Raw genomic sequence first — 22,012 nt, forward strand, 5'->3', positions numbered from 1 at the left:
AATAAAGATGTTTAAAAAAAAAAGAGAGAGAAAACCTAATATAAACATAAAAAAAAAAAAGTGTTTATTTCTAAATCAGAAAAAAAAAAAAAGAAAACATAAGAAAAAAGTCTTCATGATCTTGGGTTAGGCAAAGAATTCTCAGATACAACACCAAAAGTTCAATCCATAGAAGCAAAAATTGATAAATTGTACTTCATCAGAATTTAAGACTGCTTTAAAAAGATGCTGTTAGAAGAATGAAAAAAAAATTGTTAATCACATATCTGACAAAGGACTTGTATTCAGAATATGAACAGAACTGTCAAAATTCCACCATAAGAAAACAACCCAGTAAAATTATGGGCAAGATATTTAGGCATATATTTTGCCAGATTAGATATATGAATGGCAAATAGCACATGAAAAGGTGCTCAGCATCCTTAATTGTTCGGGAAATACATATTAAAACTACAGAGATACCACTACAGACTTAACAGTAACTTTTTTTTAAACATCTTTATTGGAGTATAATTGCTTTACAATGTTGTGTTAGTTTCTGCTGTATAACAAAGTGACTCAGCTATATGTATACATATATACCCATATCCCTTCCCTCTTGCACCTCCCTTCCCCTCCATCCCACCCTCTAGGTGGTCACAAAGCACCGAGCTGATCTCCCTGTGCTATGCAGCTGCTTCCCACTAGCTAGCTATTTTACATTTGGTAGTGTATATATGTCCATGCCACTCTCTCACTCCATCCCAGCTTACCCTTCCCCCTCCCCATGTCCTCAAGTCCATTCTCTATGTCTGCGTCCAGAATAACTTTTTTAAAGATAATATGAAGTGCTGGCAAGGATGCAACCAGAGCTCTCAGACATTGATGGTAGAGATGTAAAAAGGTGGGACCACCTGTGAGAAGAGTTTTACAGTTTCTTATAAAAAGTTAGACACATACTTATATGACCCAGTAATCTCATTCCTAGATATTTTACCAAAGTTAAATGAACACTTATTTTCACACAAAAATCTCATATGAATATTTATATAGCTTAATAATTTCACAAAACTGGAAACAACCCTAATATATTTAAATTGGTGAATGGATAAACAAACTGGTACCTCCTTACAGAAAAAGACTATTCATAAATAAAAAAGAGTGAGCTCTAATACACAACACTTGTGTGAATTTATACATTATAATGAGTGAAAGAAATCAGTCTCAGAAGGTTCCATACTGTGATTCCATTTATATGATATTCTGGAAAAATGTTAAACTATAGGAATGGAAACAGATCAGTGATTGCCAGGGATTGTGTGTGAGAAGAAGGGTTGACTAAAACGGAAGAACATACGGCTTTTTTTGAGATGATGCAACTTTCTGTGTCTTGATTGTGGTGATAGTTGTCAAAACTCATAGAACTATACACCAAAAAGAGAATTTTATTTATACAAATTAGGTAATTTTTTAAAAGAAAGGAAGAAAAATAACCCCTGTACATAAGATATATCACACTTGGAATCATTCAGTTCACAGTTTCTTCTATATGAAAAGCTCCAAAAGGGCCATACTTTGTTCTCAACACTAAGAATTCCTAGCCCAAGTACATGCAGCTACCCTTCCCTCCTTAACTACTCCGAGTTCTCATGTGAGAGAACATGGGCTAACCTCCTCCAGGATTAGAGACCATGAAGAGAGTGGTTCAGCCAGCCCCAGCTGACCACCAGCACCAGATGTGCGAATGAGCCCAACTTGGACCATGCAACTCCAGTCAAGCCACCAGCTGGTTATAGTCCTGTGAATGACGCCAAGTGAGACTAGCAGAAGAACTGCCCAACTGAATCCAATCCAAACTGCTGATGTGCAGAGTCGTGAGCAAATAAAATGGTTGTTGATTTGACCACCATGCTTTAGGGGCGGTTTGTTACACAGCTTTAGATAACTGACACAATATCATCCATAGAGGAGGCAAATTATATTGGATCCTTCACCCCTTTTTTAAAAAATTATTTTAGAGATGTTACAGGAAATCCTTTCATCTCTGGGGGAAAAAAGAAGCACATTAATAGCACATTCCCAGAGATTTCTATTAGGTGGTATTTTCCTGCATAAAGCCCAGGCAATGTATTATGCTGACATATCTATAATAACATGTTCATCCTTTGTGGTTATATTTTAAGGTAGAGAAGGTCAAAGATGAGAGGGAGAGAGCTGACGGGACCAATAATCTGTAGTTGACAAAGTGAGACTAAGGGGGGACATGGTGACAGTTTTTAAATATTTGATGGGCTTTTTAAAACCATGTGTTGTTTTAAAGCCAAAAGTTGTATTAATATGTATAAGTTAAAGGAAGAATGTTTCAGACTCAATAGTAGAAATAATTATCTAAAATGAGAGCTGACCAAAAGTGAACTATGCTGCGTTAAAAATCAGTGAGGTGACTGTCATTAAGAATTTACAAACTGGTCACATCTTAGAGACGTTTTCTGTATTGAGTGTGCAGGTGATTCCTATACAGAATGGGACACTATACTGGATAATTTTCTAAAGTTCCTTCAGACTCTAAGTTTATTGAAATTATTTGGCATCACAAGAGTCGTACCCATGTTTTAAAACTTGGACCTTTAAAGCTTGCTGTCCTTTTAATTAGTGAGACTTGCCAGATATGCCCTGATGCGGTAACCAAACCAAGTTGTTTTGCCTCATAATCTGTAGATATTTTTTCTCTCCTGCTTCAGCTTGTCAAGTGACCATGCGCACCAGGGATTGTTTCAAAGGATGGAAAGAAACTGTCACATCCAGCCTGCCCTGCTTTGCCAAAAACTGGACTACAAACAGGGCCAGCTTTGTGGTCATGTGAACTGTGTACTTGCACTGGGTCTCATGCTTGGTTTAATGGTCTGCTACCACTGTTTTGAAATTCTTAATAACTTATGAACAAGGGGCCCCATAGCCAATCCTAACTACGATCTTCATCTGTAGTTCCTCACTACCCACCCACTACTTGTTATCTTGCACTCTGCCTTCTGCCTTTACAGTGGAATAAGACCGCACTCTCAAGTCATCTGTTGCCTACTAGCCAATCCCCATAGTGTCCCCTTAATCCTCATCCATTTTCATGTCTCAAGCATCTGACATTGTTTACAGACCATACCTTTAAATTCCCTGTTTGGTTTCTGTGACTCTGTATGGCTTTCTTCTCATCAAATTTGTTTGATAAAGTTGAGTAGAATGATGGAATGAAGTTAATAGTCACAATACATGCCTCAGGATTTTTTTCTCTAGAGTGGGCCTATACTCTATCCACCAGGATTTATTGGTACTTCCCTTATTTTCACAGGGTCAGTGACAAAATGGTTTCCAAATGGATAAATTTAAAGGCTGAACTATATAATCCTACCTGGTTGGTATTACAAATCATATGTAGGTTTCTTTGTTGTTGTTTTTTTTTTTTTTTCCTGCGGCACGCGGGCCTCTCACCGCGGCGGCCTCTCCCGCTGCGGAGCACAGGCTCCGGACGCGCAGGCCCAGCGGCCACGGCTCACGGGCCCAGCCGCTCCACGGCACCCGGGATCCCCCCGGACCGGAGCACGAACCCGCGTCCCCTGCATCGGCAGGCGGACTCCCAACCACTGCGCCACCAGGGAAGCCCTTGTTTTTCTTTTCTTAATATAGCAATGAAGTGAAGAACATACCAAGGGGTTCATCAGTTGAATATATAAATGGTCGTAAATTTCCTCGAGTCTCCTTCACGAAATAATCAATGACGCTGAAAAGATTTGGGAGTGTTACCTGTATACAGAGAGTAAGAGAAGGTCAGTGTCACCTGTGTAAAGATAGAGTAAGAGAAAGCTCAAATGAAATTTAATGGAGATTACTGTGTATTTCCTATCCTCCAGAAAATCGTGTCAATTCCTCACTTCAATAGCTTACTGAATGGCCAGGGTTTTACCTACCCATGCATTTTCTTTCTCCTTTATAACCGTATCTAATTCCCTATAAAGAAATTACCCCTTTCCTATTGTATACAGTTTGGTGGACAATAATTACTCACTCTGCTCTTTCCCAGTTACTGTATGAGAATGTGATTCAAGTTAGGCCCAAAAAAGCTCCCTTCCTGAAATTTGAACTTGAGTAGAGGATCAAGAAAGCAGATTCCTAATCAGATGATGCTTAGTACAAGTAACTGCTTCCTAGTCCCTGAAGGTTTTCTAGCCTTCCAGTCATTCTATGGGCTTCCTATGTTCTTAAATTCTTTTTTTTGCTTGTTAGCCATAATTGCTTTCTTCTGCTTGAAACTAAAGACCCCTTTAAAGCCAGAGAACTTAGCGTTTTAATATCTCATTGTAACAGGCTAATTTACTTGGCTAGGAGTAACTAAAATGTCTTGCTACCCCCTAAGCCAATATTTTTTGACAAGTAAAACCAGGTTAAACCTGAATATCCCTGGTAAACTTAAAGAGGAAAAAGAATTCACAAAATGACAACCTGGTTGAAGGGTAGGATTGAGGAGTATGAAAGGTGAAAGAATAATCCAGGCTGTTCACTTTGTGTACACTGGGGACTGTTGGGACTAATGACAGATAAATGAGCCCCAGTTCACCTGTTGCAGAGGCACATTCTTCCTCCCCAACCATTGCTTCCAGTCACTTGGTTATTTGGATTATCCTTCAGCAATCTAATTCTCTGTTTCCTTCATTAGAATTTCTGAAAAAGCCCAGTCAGGGGTGGACATGAGAACTGACAATCTCTGGGAGGCATTTATGGCAAAGATGTAAGTGGGGTATATGAAGCAGCTGCTGTCTTGCTCTTGGTAAAGGTCTGCGCTCTAAGGGTTATGGCCAGAACATAAGAAATTCAACACTACACTCCCTTTCTCTGATCAATACAATGGGCCTGGAGAGGCAGAGGAACTAGGAGCTCAATTTTAGAGAAGATACCATAAACATCTTCAAGACCTATCGAATCCATTTAAGTGATAGCACTTTCCTGACTCAGTCTTCCCACCACTGCAGCCTGACATTACAGATGCTTCCTTTCCCCAGCATCCTGGACCACAGGCCACATTACTTCATTGTCATTGGCTGAAACCACTGTAAATACCAGTTTTTCCACCTGTATAATAGGTGTTACCTCAGGGTAATGATAAAGATTAAATTAGATGGCGTGTGTGAAGTATTTGGCTCTGTGCCTAACATAGTATCGAATGGTTATGACTACAAGTCAGTTGGGGTAGGAGAGGGGTTGAATACAAGGAAGAAATCCTTTCTTCACTACTTGGTACTATTAAGAGGGGAATTTCTGAACTTCTGCATGGTGGGTATTAAAGGACCAGGCATTTAAAGATTTTTTTTCCCATTAGAAATAAGAACATTGGGGACTTCCCTGGTGGTTAGGAATCCGCCTGCCAATGCAGGGGACACGGGTTTGAGCCCTGGTCCGGGAAGATCCTACATGCCACGGAGCAACTAAACCCGTGCACTACAGCTACTGAGCCTGCGCTCTAGAGCCTGTGAGCCACAACTACTGAAGCCAGTGCTCCTAGAGCCCATGCTCTGCAACAAGAGAAGCCACCGCAATGAGAAGCCTGTGCACTGCAACGAAAAGTAGCCCCCGCTCTCTGCAACTCGAGAAAGCCTGCGCACAACAACGAAGACCCAACGCAGCCAAAAATAAATAAATAAATTTATAAATAAGCACATTGGAATACTTACATACTTTAATTAGAAGATGTAAAATAGATGCTTAACAAAAATATTTTTCTCTCCCTGAGATAATTATATTGATAAAGATCTTCAGAGAAAGAAAGAAGTGGAAAGAATTGATAGCAGATGATCTTCTACTCTGCCTCCCCCACCTGCTCTTGCATCTCATTTCTCACCCTGGATGTCTGCTACCTTCAGGGCCCGTTAACATGGCTGTTTTTCGCCAGCACTATGTTCCTAGGCAAGGAGTCTGCTTTCCCAACTTACTTTGAATTCTATAAGGTAGGTTTGGGAGGAAGCAGGAGAAAATTAATCAACAAAAAGGAAATAGTTACTTACAGGTTTTTCCAATTCAATAGTGTAGTTTTTTCCTACACTCATCAGTTTGTAGTGCTTGATTCTTGGCAGGCTAAAAAAAAAGAAAGTTCATCTTCATTTAAGTATACTATTGGGTCAAATCAAAATAAAGTGAGTATAAAATATCACCTGTACAATAAAACTATGTTCCCATTACTCTAGTTTTCTATGTCTCTTTTTGGGGGTTTATACACTAGGGATATAGGAAACCTGGGTCATTGAGTGGATGCATGAGAAAGAATGAGATGAAAAAAGGAATCAAGAACTGAAAATCTTTCAGGCAGAAACTATTTTTTTAAATGCCAGTAATTTATAAAGTAGACAATATTATAAAATCCTATGTAGGTATATATACATCAAATCTATATTCTCTATATTAAAAGGGAAGTAGAAAGAATTACTGAAAGCAAATTACTTTCTTCATCACTATTCCTATCAGAATGCCCTCAATAGCTGTTCTTCCTGCTAGCCATATACCACCGTAGATAATCTGCCAACTTCAGGGCTGACTTAGAGATATGGAAATGGTAGGTGTTAAATATTATACGAACATGTAGGTGAGAATGTAAGTATAGTAGATGAATCCTAATGTCTTCCTCTTATGTAGTGACATAGCACTAAATTATTACCACCCTAGAGATATGGTATTTTTTTACTAGAACTGCTTAAGAATAAGGAGCACATTAATTCACTTTTGTACTCCAGCGTTAGGCACACAGTAAATATTTATAAATCTGAATTTTAAAAAAATATTTGGGGGACTTCCCTGGTGGCGCAGTGGTTAAAGATCCACCTGCCAATGCAGGGTACAGAGCTTCAAGCCCTGGTCCAGGAAGATCCCACATGCTGCGGAGCAACTAAGCCCGTGCACCACAACTACTGGGCCTGTGCTCTAGAGCCCGTGAGCCACAACTACTGAAGCCCACACGCCACAACTACTGAAGCCCACATGCTTAGAGCCCATGCTCTGCAACAAGAGAAGCCACCAAAATGAGAAGCCTACACACTGCAATGAAGAGTAGCCCCTACTCGCCAAAACTAGAGAAAGCCCGTGTGCAGCAACAAAGACCCAACACAGCCAAAATAAATAAATAAATTTATTTTTTAAAAAAAATATTAGGAACCCATCTAATAGTGCTGTTTGCTAGAACTAATTTATACTGAGAGCAGAAATCAGTATGTTTGCCTTGATTCATATGGCAGTAGTGTCAGGACCAAGACTTTTTCTAATGTTGAAAAGTTAATAGCATTTATTATGCCTCCATTGCTTGAAAGATGAACTAATTCAACATCTGTCCAGTTTACAGAAGCTGCCTGAGGAAAATTGTTTATCAGGTTAAGTTTTTCTACAAGGCCTCCCACGTTCTTTTTCATCACTCCTCTCTCCATTTCCAGGTCACATTCCTCTGGGACTGAACTACACTTCTCCTTAAGGGACTCTTTCATCATCTACTGTGATATCCAAATCTCTTAATTGGATGTCACATTGGAAAACAGCTAATAATTTTTTCCAATCACTTTAGAGCTTTATTTTCAAAACATGGGATAAAACCTAACCAACCCTCTTCCCTCCTAAGGAAAACCAAAAATTATTTCCTAGTGCTGAACCTTCAGGAATCAGCCACTGGCTGGTGAAGTAAAACTTCGGATGGAGGAAATCCTACAAGTACCCTCTTTTGGGGTGGCTGGCTCTGGCCTTGTCTTCGTCTCTACATGAAAAGACCTTTATAAGCATACTCTTGAAAACTCTCACCAATTCCCATTAGAATTCTTTTATTCCTATGACATAAGTGATTATTATTCCTTGAAGACTTATAGAAAGCTTGAAAGGCATGGCCTTTATAACCAGAAAGATCTAGGTTCAAATTCTGGTTCTGTTGTATGAGCTCTCTGAGCCTCATTTCTTCACCTATAAAATGGAAATGGTGATGCCTGTTTCACAGTGCTGTTGTGAATAAATGTGTGAAAAATCCTTACTATTGTACAATGTCTGTCATATGTAGACAGTAAATTATAACTATTTTTTACTACTTTTTAAATGCATTTTTTTAACTTAGTAGTTTCTGTAATTCTCAGTTAATTCACTTGTAAAACATGGAAAATACTGTCTGTCTCAGTTTTTATTGTGCCTGAAGGAAATGTTTGTCAAGCACTTAACAGAGCACCCACAGATGTACCCCATAAGTGGGGACAGTAATTGTTAATAATAGCCATCATATCATCATCATCATCATCATCATCCATGGCAAAACTGTGGGAGGAAAAGCAGCAATAGTTAACAGAGTCTCTTGGAACTTTTGACTAATAGGACTAAGTGCTAAGGCAGAAAATAAGGTAGAAAAAAAATTCCATTGAAGTCACTTAGGTTTTGACTCTCATTTCAGACCTGTGTTTTTCTTTCATATTTTTTTTCCAAAGGAATAAAGAGGGGGAAAAATCTAGATTGATAAAATTTGCTATATTGAGGTTTCCTATTACAACCTCAAAAAAGAAGTAACCTGTCTTTAAAAAAATGTATGTGGCCTTAAATATGGTTATAAATACTGTTCTTAACTCCTGACCCCAATTTTTGCAGAGGAATGAATTTTGGGTAAATATTTTCTATTGCTTTCTTGGCTAATGGCTTTCCAAAGTGTTTATATTTCTAGCTTGCCATGTACTCTTAACAATTTAAAGAAAACAAAACCAAATTATGAAGTTTGTTGTAAGAATAGCTTTATGTCTTATGAATTCACACACCACTGGACTGGGTAAAAGTGGATGATATTTTGCATCAAGAGAGGAGTCACCTGATAATTTGCCATTGAAGGACTTTTGCTTCTTCCTGAAAACTAAAATCTTTTCTCCCACAGTTGATTTGTTAACAGATGGAGATAATTTTACTTTCAAGTACTGCTTTGTAAACCAACTCGTCCTTTTTAGCTAGTGTTTTACCAGGCACACTGGTCTAAACTTGCATGGCTGAACATTTCTCCTACGACCTGTAAGAGAGTGAATTGGTTTTGTGGGTAACACAGGTGCTTCCTAATAGTCTAGATTTCTGCCAAAGTCTTTACAGACTACTGCAATACAGTCTAACCAGCTAAACTTCTACTACTCTCTACAATTGCTATTCTTTAAAATTGTGACCTGTTAAACAGAATATATTAAATCCAGGCATTTCAAAAGACCTATTTTAAGGCATTAGAGAACACATAATGATAATCCTTAACATCATAGATATATCTGGCTCATAAGGAATACTTGTGCAAAAACAGTTAAAGTTTTTCCTAGCCACTTTCAGATATAAACTATTCCCCAAAGCCTAAATAAGCACATACTGACTGCAGTGTTAGAATGCTCTAGTTTGACCACTCTACCTCACTCCTTGCTTTCTAAATATAAACATTTCTTGAGAGTGGAGGGATGATCAGTTTTATGAAATGTCATAAACTTTTATGACTATTAGCTGTACAAGCATGAATTTCTATGTGAATTTCAACTGGAAGTATATTTACTAAAAATAGACATGTAATTTTGATATGAACTCCTTTGCCATACTCTAATGAGGTTAAATATAACTTAAATACAATACGAATAAACACTGTGCCATTAGATCTATATCCTAAGTATAGAAACTCATTGCATTTGGTCACAACCCATATTTACAACAGAAAACACTGTTATTTCTCATAGCTCACTCGTGCGGAAAATGCAAATCAAAAGTTGGACTAATTTAGACCACCTTAAAAGAGATCTTGCTGCTATTGTGCAGGAAATACACAGTCTTTAAAGAGCCATTAGATCTCAGGATTTTGTTTATTTCATGCAGAACAGTAGCACAGGGTTCACATACAAATGGATCAAACACTCAATCCAACCAAGAAAAGTATGAAAGAAAAAAGTCACTTCCTTGTGTGATCTAATTTAACTTTCAATCAATTAGATTAAATTTCTTTTTTAAAAAATCTGTGAGAGCTGCATAGCACAGGGAGATCAGCTCCGTGCTTTGTGACCACCTAGAGGGGTGGGATAGGAGGGAGGGTGGGAGACGCAAGAGGGAGAAAATATGGGGATATATGTATATGTATAGCTGATAACACACCATTGTAAAGCAATTATACTCCAATAAAGATCTTTTAAAAAAAATTTTGTGAGATAATTTTTTTTGCTAATTAAGAATTATTAAAATTTTTTAAAATTTCATTTACAAAACCTTAAGGTGGCTCAGAATAAAACCCCAAAGATATGCAGTACTTTATTTAAAAATATGTAAAACGTTATTGAAGGGCATTAAAGAAGAGTTAAATATTGACACACAAGAGGACAAGATCTCCAGGTAACAATATGGACTAATCCAAAAGCATGTCCTCAGGGTAAACATGAAGTTGTGGGTTGGTGAGTACAATATATCACTTCCATAAAACTTAAAAACATAAAACAATGCTGTAGAATAACTGTGGGACAAACATATGTAGAAAAAGGAGAAAGTAACCCAAAGTGTGTACCTTCCCAGGACAGTGGCTGGGGGTGGGGAATGCGTATGGCGGGAGGCGGCCAGATATGGAGTGTTTGGCTTGTCTCAGGGAGGATTTGAAACACGGCAGTCTCAGCTTCAGATCTGACGCTAACAATTCCTCTAGGCTCTATGCCAAGTTCGTGGACTGCTGGTGGAGAAGGGCCAGAGGCTCAGGGTACCTGCCTCCCACCCCAACCCCTACCGCCGCCCTCGAGCCAGCTCCTAGCTGAGACCGGCTCCATCCAGTCACTGCTCTGATCAGATGCTCCGCAGGTAAGAGGCGGGCCCAGGAGCCACCTCGCCAAGGACCTGGGTTCAGCTGTGTGACTTTGGGCAGGCTGCTGCCCTCCACAGGCTTCATTTTCGAATTGTAAAATGGGATGGTATGTGGAATAAATTTGAATTCAGTTTTGTATCCTCTTATTTTTAAAGTGGAAGTAAACAGTTAAAAGACATTCTGTATTTTATGTGATATTCAATTTCCTAAACCCAAAAAAGGACAGACTCCTTTACCAGGATATACTAAATAGAAAATTTCACTTTTCTCCCAGGAGTTCTTATAAGCTCACTGATATTTAATGCCAGTCATAACTTTTATTTATTTTGGATTTGTTTCAAGGTAGCCAATTAAATTATAAATCAAGTAAATTATCATGAATAATCCATGATATTCTATCATATTAGTTGAAAAACCCTTAATTCCAAATGTTAGCCTATAATAAACAGAAAAAAAATGAAACCACAATATGATTAAGCTGACATAGATATTCATTGTGGAAAAATACACACACATACACACACACAAACACACACACAGATTCTCTTACTTCACACAGACTCAGGATCGGATTTACCATCTAACATTCTTGCCACATGGCTAGTGTATAAAGAAAAGTCTCTGTATATATGAAGTAATTGGCAAGTGAATGAAGCTTCTTGGGTTGTAGCTCATACTAGCATTGCAGCCACATGCCATAATTTTAATTTTGTCCTATAAGTGACTATTTTCTTTTTACTGCCTTTATTCACTTGCCAGTGTCTTCATATTTAATCTATTTAGAATTATTGATATTTATATATGGATCAGTAGCTAGATTCCTAGATAGATGTGTTATAGCTAAAAAAAAAAAAAAAAAAATAGAATATTATCCACAGAAAGAATGGCAAATTCAAGAATCAAAGTTCTGTTTAAGCTCTTATATGAAAGATAATCATGTACTGAATATTTTCATTTAGGACAAAAATCACTATATTTCAATTATATTATCAGTTGTAAAAATGTTAACTAAGCCAGAGTCCCTATTGAAATGCAAGTTTTTATAGACTCTGAGGGAAGGAGTAGACTTTAAAAGATACAATCACCATCGCTACACAGAAAAGTCAACTTTTGCATGTAAATGTTACTGACTTTATCAAAGGTAAACCATTTCACTAGAAAGAATTATCAACCTTAACAAGAGGCTCCTAAGTGATTCTTTTTATAGAAAAGTCAGATTATGTCACTTTTTTATTCATCAGAGGCCAATGGCCTCTCATTATTATTCACAGTATAACCCTTTCCCCTACAATGACCTGTAGGGCTTAGAGCTGTCAGCCCTACCCCCACCTCTGGAATCTCATCTCCTAACCCTTTCTCCTTGCTCACTCCACTGTAGTCCCAGTGGCCTCTTGTGTTGTTGTTGTAAATTATTTATTGATTTATTTATTGGCTGTGTTGGGTCTTCATTGCTGCGTGTGGGCATTCTCTAGTTGCGGAGAGTGGGTGCTACTCTTCGTTGCGGAGTGTGGGCTTCTCAGAGCACAGTCTCAGTAGTTGTAGCACACGGGCTTAGCTGCTCCTCGGCATGTGGGATCCTCCGGGACCAGGGCTCAAACCCGTGTCCCCTGCATTGGCAGGCGGGTTCTTAACCACTGTGCCACAAGGGAAGTCCCTGGCCTCTTGTTTGTGAACAACCCAAGCCTTCTCCTACCTCTAGCCTTATGCACTGGCTGCCTGGAATGCTCTTGTCCTACATATTGGTATGGTTTGTTCCCTCACTTCCTTCAGGTCTCTGCCTAAATGTCAGTTAACAAAGGAGGATTTCCTTGACCACTCTATATTAAATAAACAACAACAGCAACCAGAAAAAATTTCTCTCTCTATCACCTCTGAGAGTTCCCATCTCCCTCATCCTGCTTTATTACTTCCATAGACCTTATCATCATATACATGATTTTTTTTTTTTTTTTTTTTTGTACACAGGCCTCTCACTGTTGTGGCCTCTCCCGTTGCGGAGCACAGGCTCCGGATGCGCAGGCTCAGTGGCCATGGCTCACCGGCCCAGCCGCTCCGCGGTATGTGGGATCTTCCCGAACCGGGGCACGAACCTGTGTCCCCTGCATCAGCAGGCGGACTCCCAACCACTGCACCACCAGGGAAACCCCTGCACTTCTTATTTTATAGTAAATATTATAGTCAATGAAAAGTTTATTTTTTCAGCAGAAAAAAATTTGGCAGTATATACAGTACACCAAGATGTTGAAAGATAATATCTCTGAGTGGTGGGACAAGGAATAATTTTAATTTTCTTTCATTTATCTAATAAATATGCATTACTTTTTTATTGAGAAAAAAAAGAAAAAGAAAAAGCAGTCTAGGTGCCTTTTAACCTATCAGTCCATCAGTTGTCCCTGGTTTCAGCTGAGTGACGGCTAGCAGGTTTCATTGATTATAGTACAGAAAGAATACACATCAGAACCTGATGTCAAAGATGGTACCAGGACAAGTTTCATTGACAAGAAGATGAAGATTCCAGGGTTCACAGTCTTAGTCACAGTTTTCAACAATATAAGAGTTAAAAAACAAATGTAGGCTGTTGCTGACTTCAGGATGTCCTGTGCATCTTCATTTTCAACAACACCTTACCACTTTACACATGTCTTCCTCAAAGTATGAGCCCAAGACTAATCACTGATTGATCGATTGAATAAAGCATTCAGGTATTTTAAATCTTTGGTATAATTTCCTGGTAGAAACTCAGTCAATCATAGAGTTGCATGGTGAAAAAACCTCTTTCTTTCCTTCTACATAGCAGTTTTATTTAGGTTTGTTCTTTGGAAAAGAATCTATTTAGTCTAAAGGTGTGGGTGGAGGGAGATTTCCTGTGTGGTAGGAGGCTTGGTTCAAATCTGCATTTTGCATTTTGTGATATGACATAGAGGAAATGTGACATGTACTCATAGATATACTGTATATCCACAAGACAGCTTATTGTCCCTGGTTTAACGAGTCCAGTGACTAACTCTCCTTGATAATTAGAAATTAATTTTAACAATCTAATAAGTAAACTGAAGTTCATGGTGCACTTACGCTGGCATAGGGTTCAAAACATCCACATAATCTTCATTTGGTTCCTTCCCTTTTTCCAGAAATGAACTCAGTGGCCACTCTGTCTCAATTCTCCTTTTCTTTTCTCTAAGGCTTCATGCAGTCTAATTACTTGCCCAGGAAGGAGTGACACATGTAGGGGAACTGACAGCTGAAACCAATTAAAGCCATAGGCAAACAAGAAAGACAGCAGAGTAACTGGTTTTAGCAAAGATGAGCCTGTTCTGGTCCTAAGGAGCTTCTGTTACCTGACAGAGATGGATGGATAGTATCATGAATAGAGGATCTTGGTGTTTTAGAACTGCCTCTAAACCAGCTAGAACCTGCACAGGGCGCCTGACTAGAAAGAAACATTCCTTTTGATCTGGTCCAAAGCTAAGTATACTCACCTGGCACCACAAGCTGATTCAAGTAACATCAAACCTCTCATTTTTTATTCTGAGCTCGCTGGATCTCACTGCCAGGGAAGTCCTGGAGCGCCTGCAAGTTGCTCAGCTGTCCCACAGATAACCTGGAATAAGCTCCACCAACCATATGGCAACATGGGGTCAAGATGGAACTGTTCTTTAAATGACTGAGAATCAGCAATGAGAGGTCTATATTTTCGTGTGTTTGTGTTTTGAATTTTCACTCACACATTAGGATTATGATACTGCTCTATTAAATTTTTAAAAAATCTTTTCTAGAAATGTGTTTGGATTAAGTCACCTATATTCTCCTGATCTATATTCATACCCCTAATTCAGACTTCATTATGACCAGCTATGTACTCTTAGAAGTTATAATCTAAATGGTAGAATATTTTTCTTCATGTGACACAACCTAGCCTATATTTTGAGGCAGCTGTGTCTGAATATCATCTTGATCTCCAGAGTGGGGTGCACGCTTTCCAGGGGGTGTATAAGAAAGTCCTTTGGAGTCTGGGAAGAAAACACTAGAACTTCATTTTCTATTTACACATTATTTTATTAATTCCTATTATTGTTTATATTTTATCACATGTGTGTATATATATGAAATTTGAGACTATCCTTCTGCATAACTAATAATCAGTAAGTCTATTTCCCTTATATACCAATCCTGAAAAAAATAATAGAATGAGGAAAAACTAATGAAGCAGCTGTTCCTTATTAGTTACCTATCATGTCCCAAGCATTATGCTATTGCAAATCCTCACAGCAATGCTACAAGATAGGTACTGTTATCCCTACTTTACAAATTTAAAAAACAGGCTCAGAAAGATTAAATAACTAGTCCAGAGTCACATAGCTAGAAAGTTGTGGAACCAGGACTCAAACTCCAGTTTAATTAATTCAAAAGCAATGTCTCTGCACTTTGAACTATAGTCTGTGTTTCTCAAACTTCTACTAAAGTTGCCCTAACAACAGCATGGTATAAATGTATATACAGAGTGATCTGGGAACATAGTAAAAGACAATATTTATAGAGCACAGCATTAGAGGCAAATTGTTATCTTTTGATAATTCACATGAATTTTATTTTAATTCTGTACCATATCTATGTACATTATAATTTTAAAAATAATGCTGTTTATCCTTACCTCAAGGAAAAAACTAAGAACAAATCTTTTTGGCCAAAATGTCAAGTATAATTGGTGTTCTGGGAAGATGCACCCCAAGTTTTTTCTGGTGGTTTTAGTGTATTCCTTGACACCTAATCACATACACTTGGTATGTCTGTATCCCAGTGTAAGAAGTGCCAGGCCAAACACACGATGATGCCTTTCCACAACAGAGGGAGGGAATGTGTTTCTCCCTCCCCTTAAGTCAATATGCCTTTCACATATTCTAACGGGCCCACTCTTCTACCTTCCTATGACTTTCCTACGTGGTAGTTGACCCTCAAACTTTTACTTGTTTTTGGCTGAGAGAAAGAACCAGCATCCATTATCTTGGTAAAGTGCAGTCCTTATTTCATGTGAATGCAAGGCCTTTACTTAGAAACTAGCTTTGGATAAAGTCTGTATTTAACTGACCCTAACAAACATTGGAAGTTTTCATGTCCTCTAAGAGTATTAGAAAACATGGTGCTCCTTAGGGAGCTGGTTAGTTATCAAAGTACTTCATGTTTATTAGACAGTTGCTACAGTAGTTTTATTTAAAATAATGGTAGTTAACAAAAACAAAAAATAATGTCCTTCCTACCTCTGTTATTGTGAGAATGAAGCCTCTCCATTCTTCCCCACTTTCTGTGCTCTCTGTCTAAAGATGTAGACAAAAACAGATAAAGACAAAAAAAAGAAAAGACATGAATGACTATGAACACTAATACTTTTATTAACTTCAGGTAACTTTAGAATTTCATATGATTGTTTTATAAGTCTCGAAATAGTGTAAGCCATCAAAACCCGGCAAGATTGACAAAATGCATATTCTTCTATTGAAGCACATTGTTTTAAAAAGTCAATTGTATTTTTAAACTACTTACAATCAGTTAAAAGGAAGAAATAATCCATTTTTCTTTGTGCTTAGAATTATTAATGTGTATTTGTTATGAAATATTTCAATAATATTTTCTTTTGTAGGAAGTACATAGCTTTAATCTGTTTGCTTATTAAACAAGTAAAATTTTACATATTAGCTCGAAAAAATTTAAATGTTAGCACACTTATTTCTTTAGTATGTCAATTCATGGTTACTCGCCCCATTGGTATTTTTTTTCTTTTTCTTTTTCTTTTTTTTTGCGGTATGCGGGCCTCTCACCGTTGTGGCCTCTCCTGTTGCGGAGCACAGGCTCCGGACGAGCAGGCATGGCTCACGGGCCCAGCCGCTCCGTGGCATGTAGGATCCTCCCAGACCAGGGCACGAACCCGTCCTGCATCGGCAGGCGGACTCTCAACCACTGCGCCACCAGGGAAGCCCCCCACCATTGGTATTTAACACTAACTGGCTTTAAGTTTGAGGCAACCAGGTAGGACCAATGTAGTTACTTCCCATTACCTTAGTAGTTAGTAAGTTACCTTAAAAACTTCCAGTTCTTAGCTCTAAATATTACTAATACAGCCAACATTTATTAAGTGCTTACAAGTGTTACTGTTCTAAGCGCTTCACATATATTAGCTGATTTAATCATGACAATTTTGCAAAAAGTACTCTTTTTAAAATTTCATTTTATAGATTTATTCACTTAGCAGATACTCACTGAGTGTCTTTAAGTTCTAGGCACTATTCTATGTACTGGTTTACATCAGAGAATAAAACAAAAATACTTATTCTCATAGGGTTTAGGGTCTAGCAAGGGGCAATAAATAGTAAACATAATAGTGAGTAAATGTTATAGTGTCAGATGGAAATAAATGAGAAAATGTAGAGAAGAGTTAATAGAGATTGGGAATGCCATTAAGGGTTTGGGGAGGGGAAAAGAGTTTCAATTTTAATAAAGTGGTCTAGGTAGGCCTCAGTAAGAGGGTTACATCTGAGTAAAGACTTATGGGTGAAGAAACCAAGGCAATAAAGAGGGTAAGTAAATTGTCTACAATTACACACTAACAAATAAAACAGCTAGAGTTCAAATCTAGGCATTTGATTCCAATCCTGTGCTCTAAATCACCACATCAGAATCATCCAGGGAGCTTGCTTAAAATGCAGATTCAGAGGCCCAGGTTTGGGGATGTGGCCTTATATTTCCTACATACAAGTGATTCCTGGTACACTAAAGCTTTATGACCACTGCTTTCAAGGTTAAATCCAACTACATCTTATTCAGTTGCAAGTTATTCTCTTTATGTTGTAGTTGTTGGTTGACTTTCCTTGGCTCACTTTCAATGCCAATACAAGAAAAAAATCTTTTCCTATATAGGTGCTGGGTATACAGTGGTGAGTTTAACAAACAGATCTCTGCCTGTGTGGAATTTAGCGTTTTTTGAGATCATGCTTTCACTGCTGAGGGCACGCATTCAACCCCTGGTCAGGGAACTAGGATCCGGTAAGTCACATGGCATGGCCAAAAAATAAATAAAAATACAAATAAATAAACCAAATTAACGGAAAACCAGTTCAACAGCCGCTGTAAATTGCTTTGGTTTGTCAATTTGCAAGTCAATTAATCCGTAATATACCAATGTTCAAATTATGTCTCCCCCAGCCCCAAACTTACAAAATGGCAAAAATCCTGCTAAAATATTATTATCCAGTTAGACCTGTCCACAACTTCCAACATCATTGTACCACTGCACCATTACAATAGAAATCCTCTTATAGAGATCTCAAGTTTTAGGTGGTGAATAATGAATTTATAGGTAAGAAAATGTAGTAGAAAAAGTGTTTGGGCAGAGGGAGGGAAGCCAATTTTGCTAGTTACCAGATCTAGACCTTGAACAAACCAGTTAACTTCTCTGGGACAACAGCTTCTTCACTTCTTGTCTGAAGAGCTGCAATAGGCTTCTTTCCAAGCAGCCTCTTACTTTCCACTCTTTTTCTCTCTGAATCATTTACAATGTAGTATAATCAAGTTATTCCCCGGTTTCAAACATTTTAATGAATTCTCAGTGCTTTCAGATTCATTCTTTTATTTTTTCATCAGCACTAAATATTTATTGAGCACTAACAATGTGCTCAAGCATCACAAGGTCATTTGTAATAGGGCCCTTTTAAATCGAGACTCCTTAAAAATACTCTCTCTTCTAGTAAATTTGGTTACTCCCAGTTGTCTTAATACCTCATGGTCTTTCCCATCACCTCATACCTTTCCAATCACTGTACACCTTGCTTCAGTACTCTTCCTTCTTCTTGTTGATACAACTCCCTACTTATCCTTGAAGACCCAGATTGAATATATCCTTGTCTATGAAGATTTCCTGAAGCCTTCCCCATTCCCAAGAGGAATGTTTATCACTCTCACCCTGCATTCCCATAGCATTTTATGCATTTTTAATTACAGTGTTTGCCCCATTGTATTTTAGTTATTGGTATAGCCTCTGCATCAATAGGAAACAAAGTTTTTCAAATACAGGGGTTGTGTTGAAGTCAAGGTTGATAAGAAGTAGATTGCAGTAACCATTTATTAAATGAATAACTTCCAGCTGAAAAGTTTTATGATTCTAATTTGGAGAGTTCTTAGCCTCCACTATGACAGGAGTTTCTTTTTTCTGATATATGTGAACATTGGTTGACATATGATTCTTTTGTTGCCATGTATAACAATCATGTTATTATCAAATTCTTGAAAATACACCAAAATCCAACTGTTATAGTCATCATCAGCATCTGTGTCACAGGAATTTGCTATACATCAGGATATATGAAAAATATAAGTGAAAACTTTGAGTGAAGTATAATGGATTAACTCATATAAAATCAAAATCTCAGTGCTCTTTTGAGCCATCTATGTTATAAAACAATTAAAGTGAATGAATGCATATTTTTAATAATATTTAAGGATCTCTAAAATACTTTACTATCCATTTGATTCAATCAGTAAACATGAATAGGAGCCTCCAATCCCTTTCCAGTACTTCTAAATTTCTGACCTTTGTTTTACTTAATGTTTATTGACGATTTATTGTCATTTGCATCACAATTCATTGCAGTAAATTTTGAAGATATGTGAACTGTATACATTTATGTTTACAATCCATAAGTGAAAACACAGCTTTCATTTTAATGATTATGTGAAAACTTTGTGCCATAGTGAGTCATTATTACTCAGAAAATGTTTCTGCTAGGTCTTTTGGGACCGAAAAAAAAAAAGGTAAAGAATCACTGTTAGCAAGCGAAGTGACATTAGTAGCTGTCAGAGTGGTTTAACTCGCTAAACTTATTAACTGTAGGTTGGTGCCTTACCTCCATTCCAACCCCTTCTAGTGTGTCATTCTTTACCACAAAGACTGAAAAGCTAAAAACTACATTTTCCAGACTTCTTTGCAGTTAGAGAGGGCATGCATTCAATGTTGGCAAGGCGGAGGAGAGACAGAATTCATTCTTTCCCAGCCTTTGGTTTTCCTATAGGCGATCACGGTCTGTAGGCATCTGATTTTTCTGTGGCAATGTTATAAGAAGTCCCAGTGTCTGATCACTAGTTTCACGGGTGTTGATAGTCAAGGCATGGAACAGTGGTTTTCTGATAATGATTGGTGTAAAGTACAGTGTGCTTCTGAAGCCAGAAGCAGTAAGAAGGCTTCTTGCTCAGGAGGCTTCTTATCTGTGGTGGCTTTCTTGACATGGCAGTTTTGTAATTATGGTGGCTTTCTGATTATGCCGTGTCAATATGGTTCTGCAGACTCCAGCATTAGGACCAACTTCCCAGTTTTCAGTTTGCTTCATGCAGCTGGCTCTTGGTGGGTCAGTTCTGCAGTGTATCTTTGGGAATCATTCCTGAAAGTCCCAAATACATTATTTCTCCATCCCCCCCCAACAATTATGTAAGCAGATAAATGCCTAAATTAACTATCATGAATTTATGTAACTTACCCCAGATCAATACAGTTTTCCAATGTCTATAGGAAGAGGTGAAAAGTTATCCTAACATTGGAGGTGCTCCATAATCTAGTTCCATTTTGCAAACATAAGCACCTTTTCAATATCTCACAAATTTTCTCTGTGTCAACAGCACATCATTTCTCCCTCACATCTTTGCTTGCAGTTTGTCTTCCTATTTCTTTCATCTTGTAAATCTCTTTCTGTTAGGTATTGCCAGCAAGCTACAGTTTTGGCATTTTATTGTTTACAAATTTCTATAGGCACTTGAATTTACAAATATCTTATATATCATTTCCTATGCATACTTAGCTTAAAATAATTTATTATTTTCTAATTATAAGTGGAAAACTTATATACGTCTCAGACAAAATAGAGAAACAATGAAAATCACATGTTATTTCACCATCCATACCATTAGCACTGTTTGGATGGGTACCAGTCACTTTTTCTCTATTTGTATATATTATGTAATCAAGTAAATACTGTAATGATACTTGATAAACTGCATTTTTCAAATAATGTATCCAGAGCACATTTCCAGGTCAATAAGTATGAAGGTACATTATTTAAATTTTTGCCCAGTACTATCAAAGTAATTTAAGTCTTTGCAAGGTTAAAATTATAATGCAGAACTATATCAAACTTTTGAAAATGTAAGTATGTTTTAAATTACAAAAGCTCCTTTTTATGAGATAAGAATTACATTGACTAGAAGTAAACTAGAGGCTACAGAATGGAGACTTAAAGAATAGAGATTTGTTGTCCCCCGTGTTCCTGTTAAGAGAAACAATGTATATATAATAAAGTATAATTGCAACTAAGAACCAAATGGTTGGTGCCAAGGTAACTTAGGAAACTTAACACTGGTCAGTTTATACAGCACTTTAAAATTACCAACTTAGTGCAGACCTTTAAGACCCTGTGCATAACATTGTTTTTTGTTTTGTTTGTTTGTTTGTTTTTGTGAACGTTGCTGCCACATATCTGCATATTGCAAGCATACTTTATTAACTTGGCAATTACAGTCCAGTAGAACCTTTGAATCCGAGAATAATTTTGTCAGAAAGGGCTACTAAAGTGATTGTACTTAACAGATGGAGTAAGAACATGAAGAGTAAGGTCATTCTCTTACATCAACAATAGCATTATAATATCTAAGAAAATTTACAATTCCCTGTCATGCGGTAATCGATATTTTAGTTTTCCACTGTTGCTTAAAGCTCTGTATAGCTTCTTTGATCTGAACCAGACTCTGATCAAAACTCACACATTGCATTTGGTTGCTATGTTTTTCTCTCTCTCTGTCTCTCTCATGTTCTTAATTTTTCAAGTCAAGTTAATTGAGGTATAATTTACAGCAAAAGTTACCATTTTTTGAGGAGCACAGTTCTAAGAGTTTTGACAAATACATATAGTCAGGTAACCACCACCATAAGCAAGACATAAGTTATTTCCACCACTGCAGAAAGTTCCCTCCTGGCTCTTTGCAGTCAGGGTCTTCTTCCGCCATGACATCATCCTCTGGTAACCAGTGATCTCATTTCTGTTCATATAGTTTTATATAGTCATGTACAGGGACTCATACAGCAGATGGCCTTTGATGTCTGGTTTCTTTCACTTAGCACGATTTTTTTTTTTTTTTTTTTTTTTTTGTGATTGGCTTTCT

The 22,012-nt window shown here is 37.6% G+C and overlaps 1 protein-coding gene across 1 annotated transcript in view; it reads right to left on the reverse strand.

Annotated features, from left to right (window-relative positions):
- Positions 1 to 1,988: 1,988 nt before the first annotated feature.
- Positions 1,989 to 22,012, reverse strand: part of STAP1 (signal transducing adaptor family member 1) — a 24,367-nt gene continuing 4,343 nt past the window's right edge. Inside the window, 6 exon segments of the mRNA XM_024747730.1 lie at positions 1,989 to 2,023; positions 3,678 to 3,774; positions 6,027 to 6,096; positions 13,892 to 13,997; positions 14,000 to 14,060; positions 16,075 to 16,131. Of these exon segments, the coding sequence (XP_024603498.1) occupies positions 1,989 to 2,023; positions 3,678 to 3,774; positions 6,027 to 6,096; positions 13,892 to 13,997; positions 14,000 to 14,060; positions 16,075 to 16,131 (426 nt within the window).

Source organism: Neophocaena asiaeorientalis, unplaced genomic scaffold (genome assembly GCF_003031525.2).
Source record: "Neophocaena asiaeorientalis asiaeorientalis breed wild unplaced genomic scaffold, Neophocaena_asiaeorientalis_V1.1 scaffold429, whole genome shotgun sequence".
In the NCBI taxonomy this organism is placed as follows: Eukaryota; Metazoa; Chordata; class Mammalia; order Artiodactyla; family Phocoenidae; genus Neophocaena; species Neophocaena asiaeorientalis.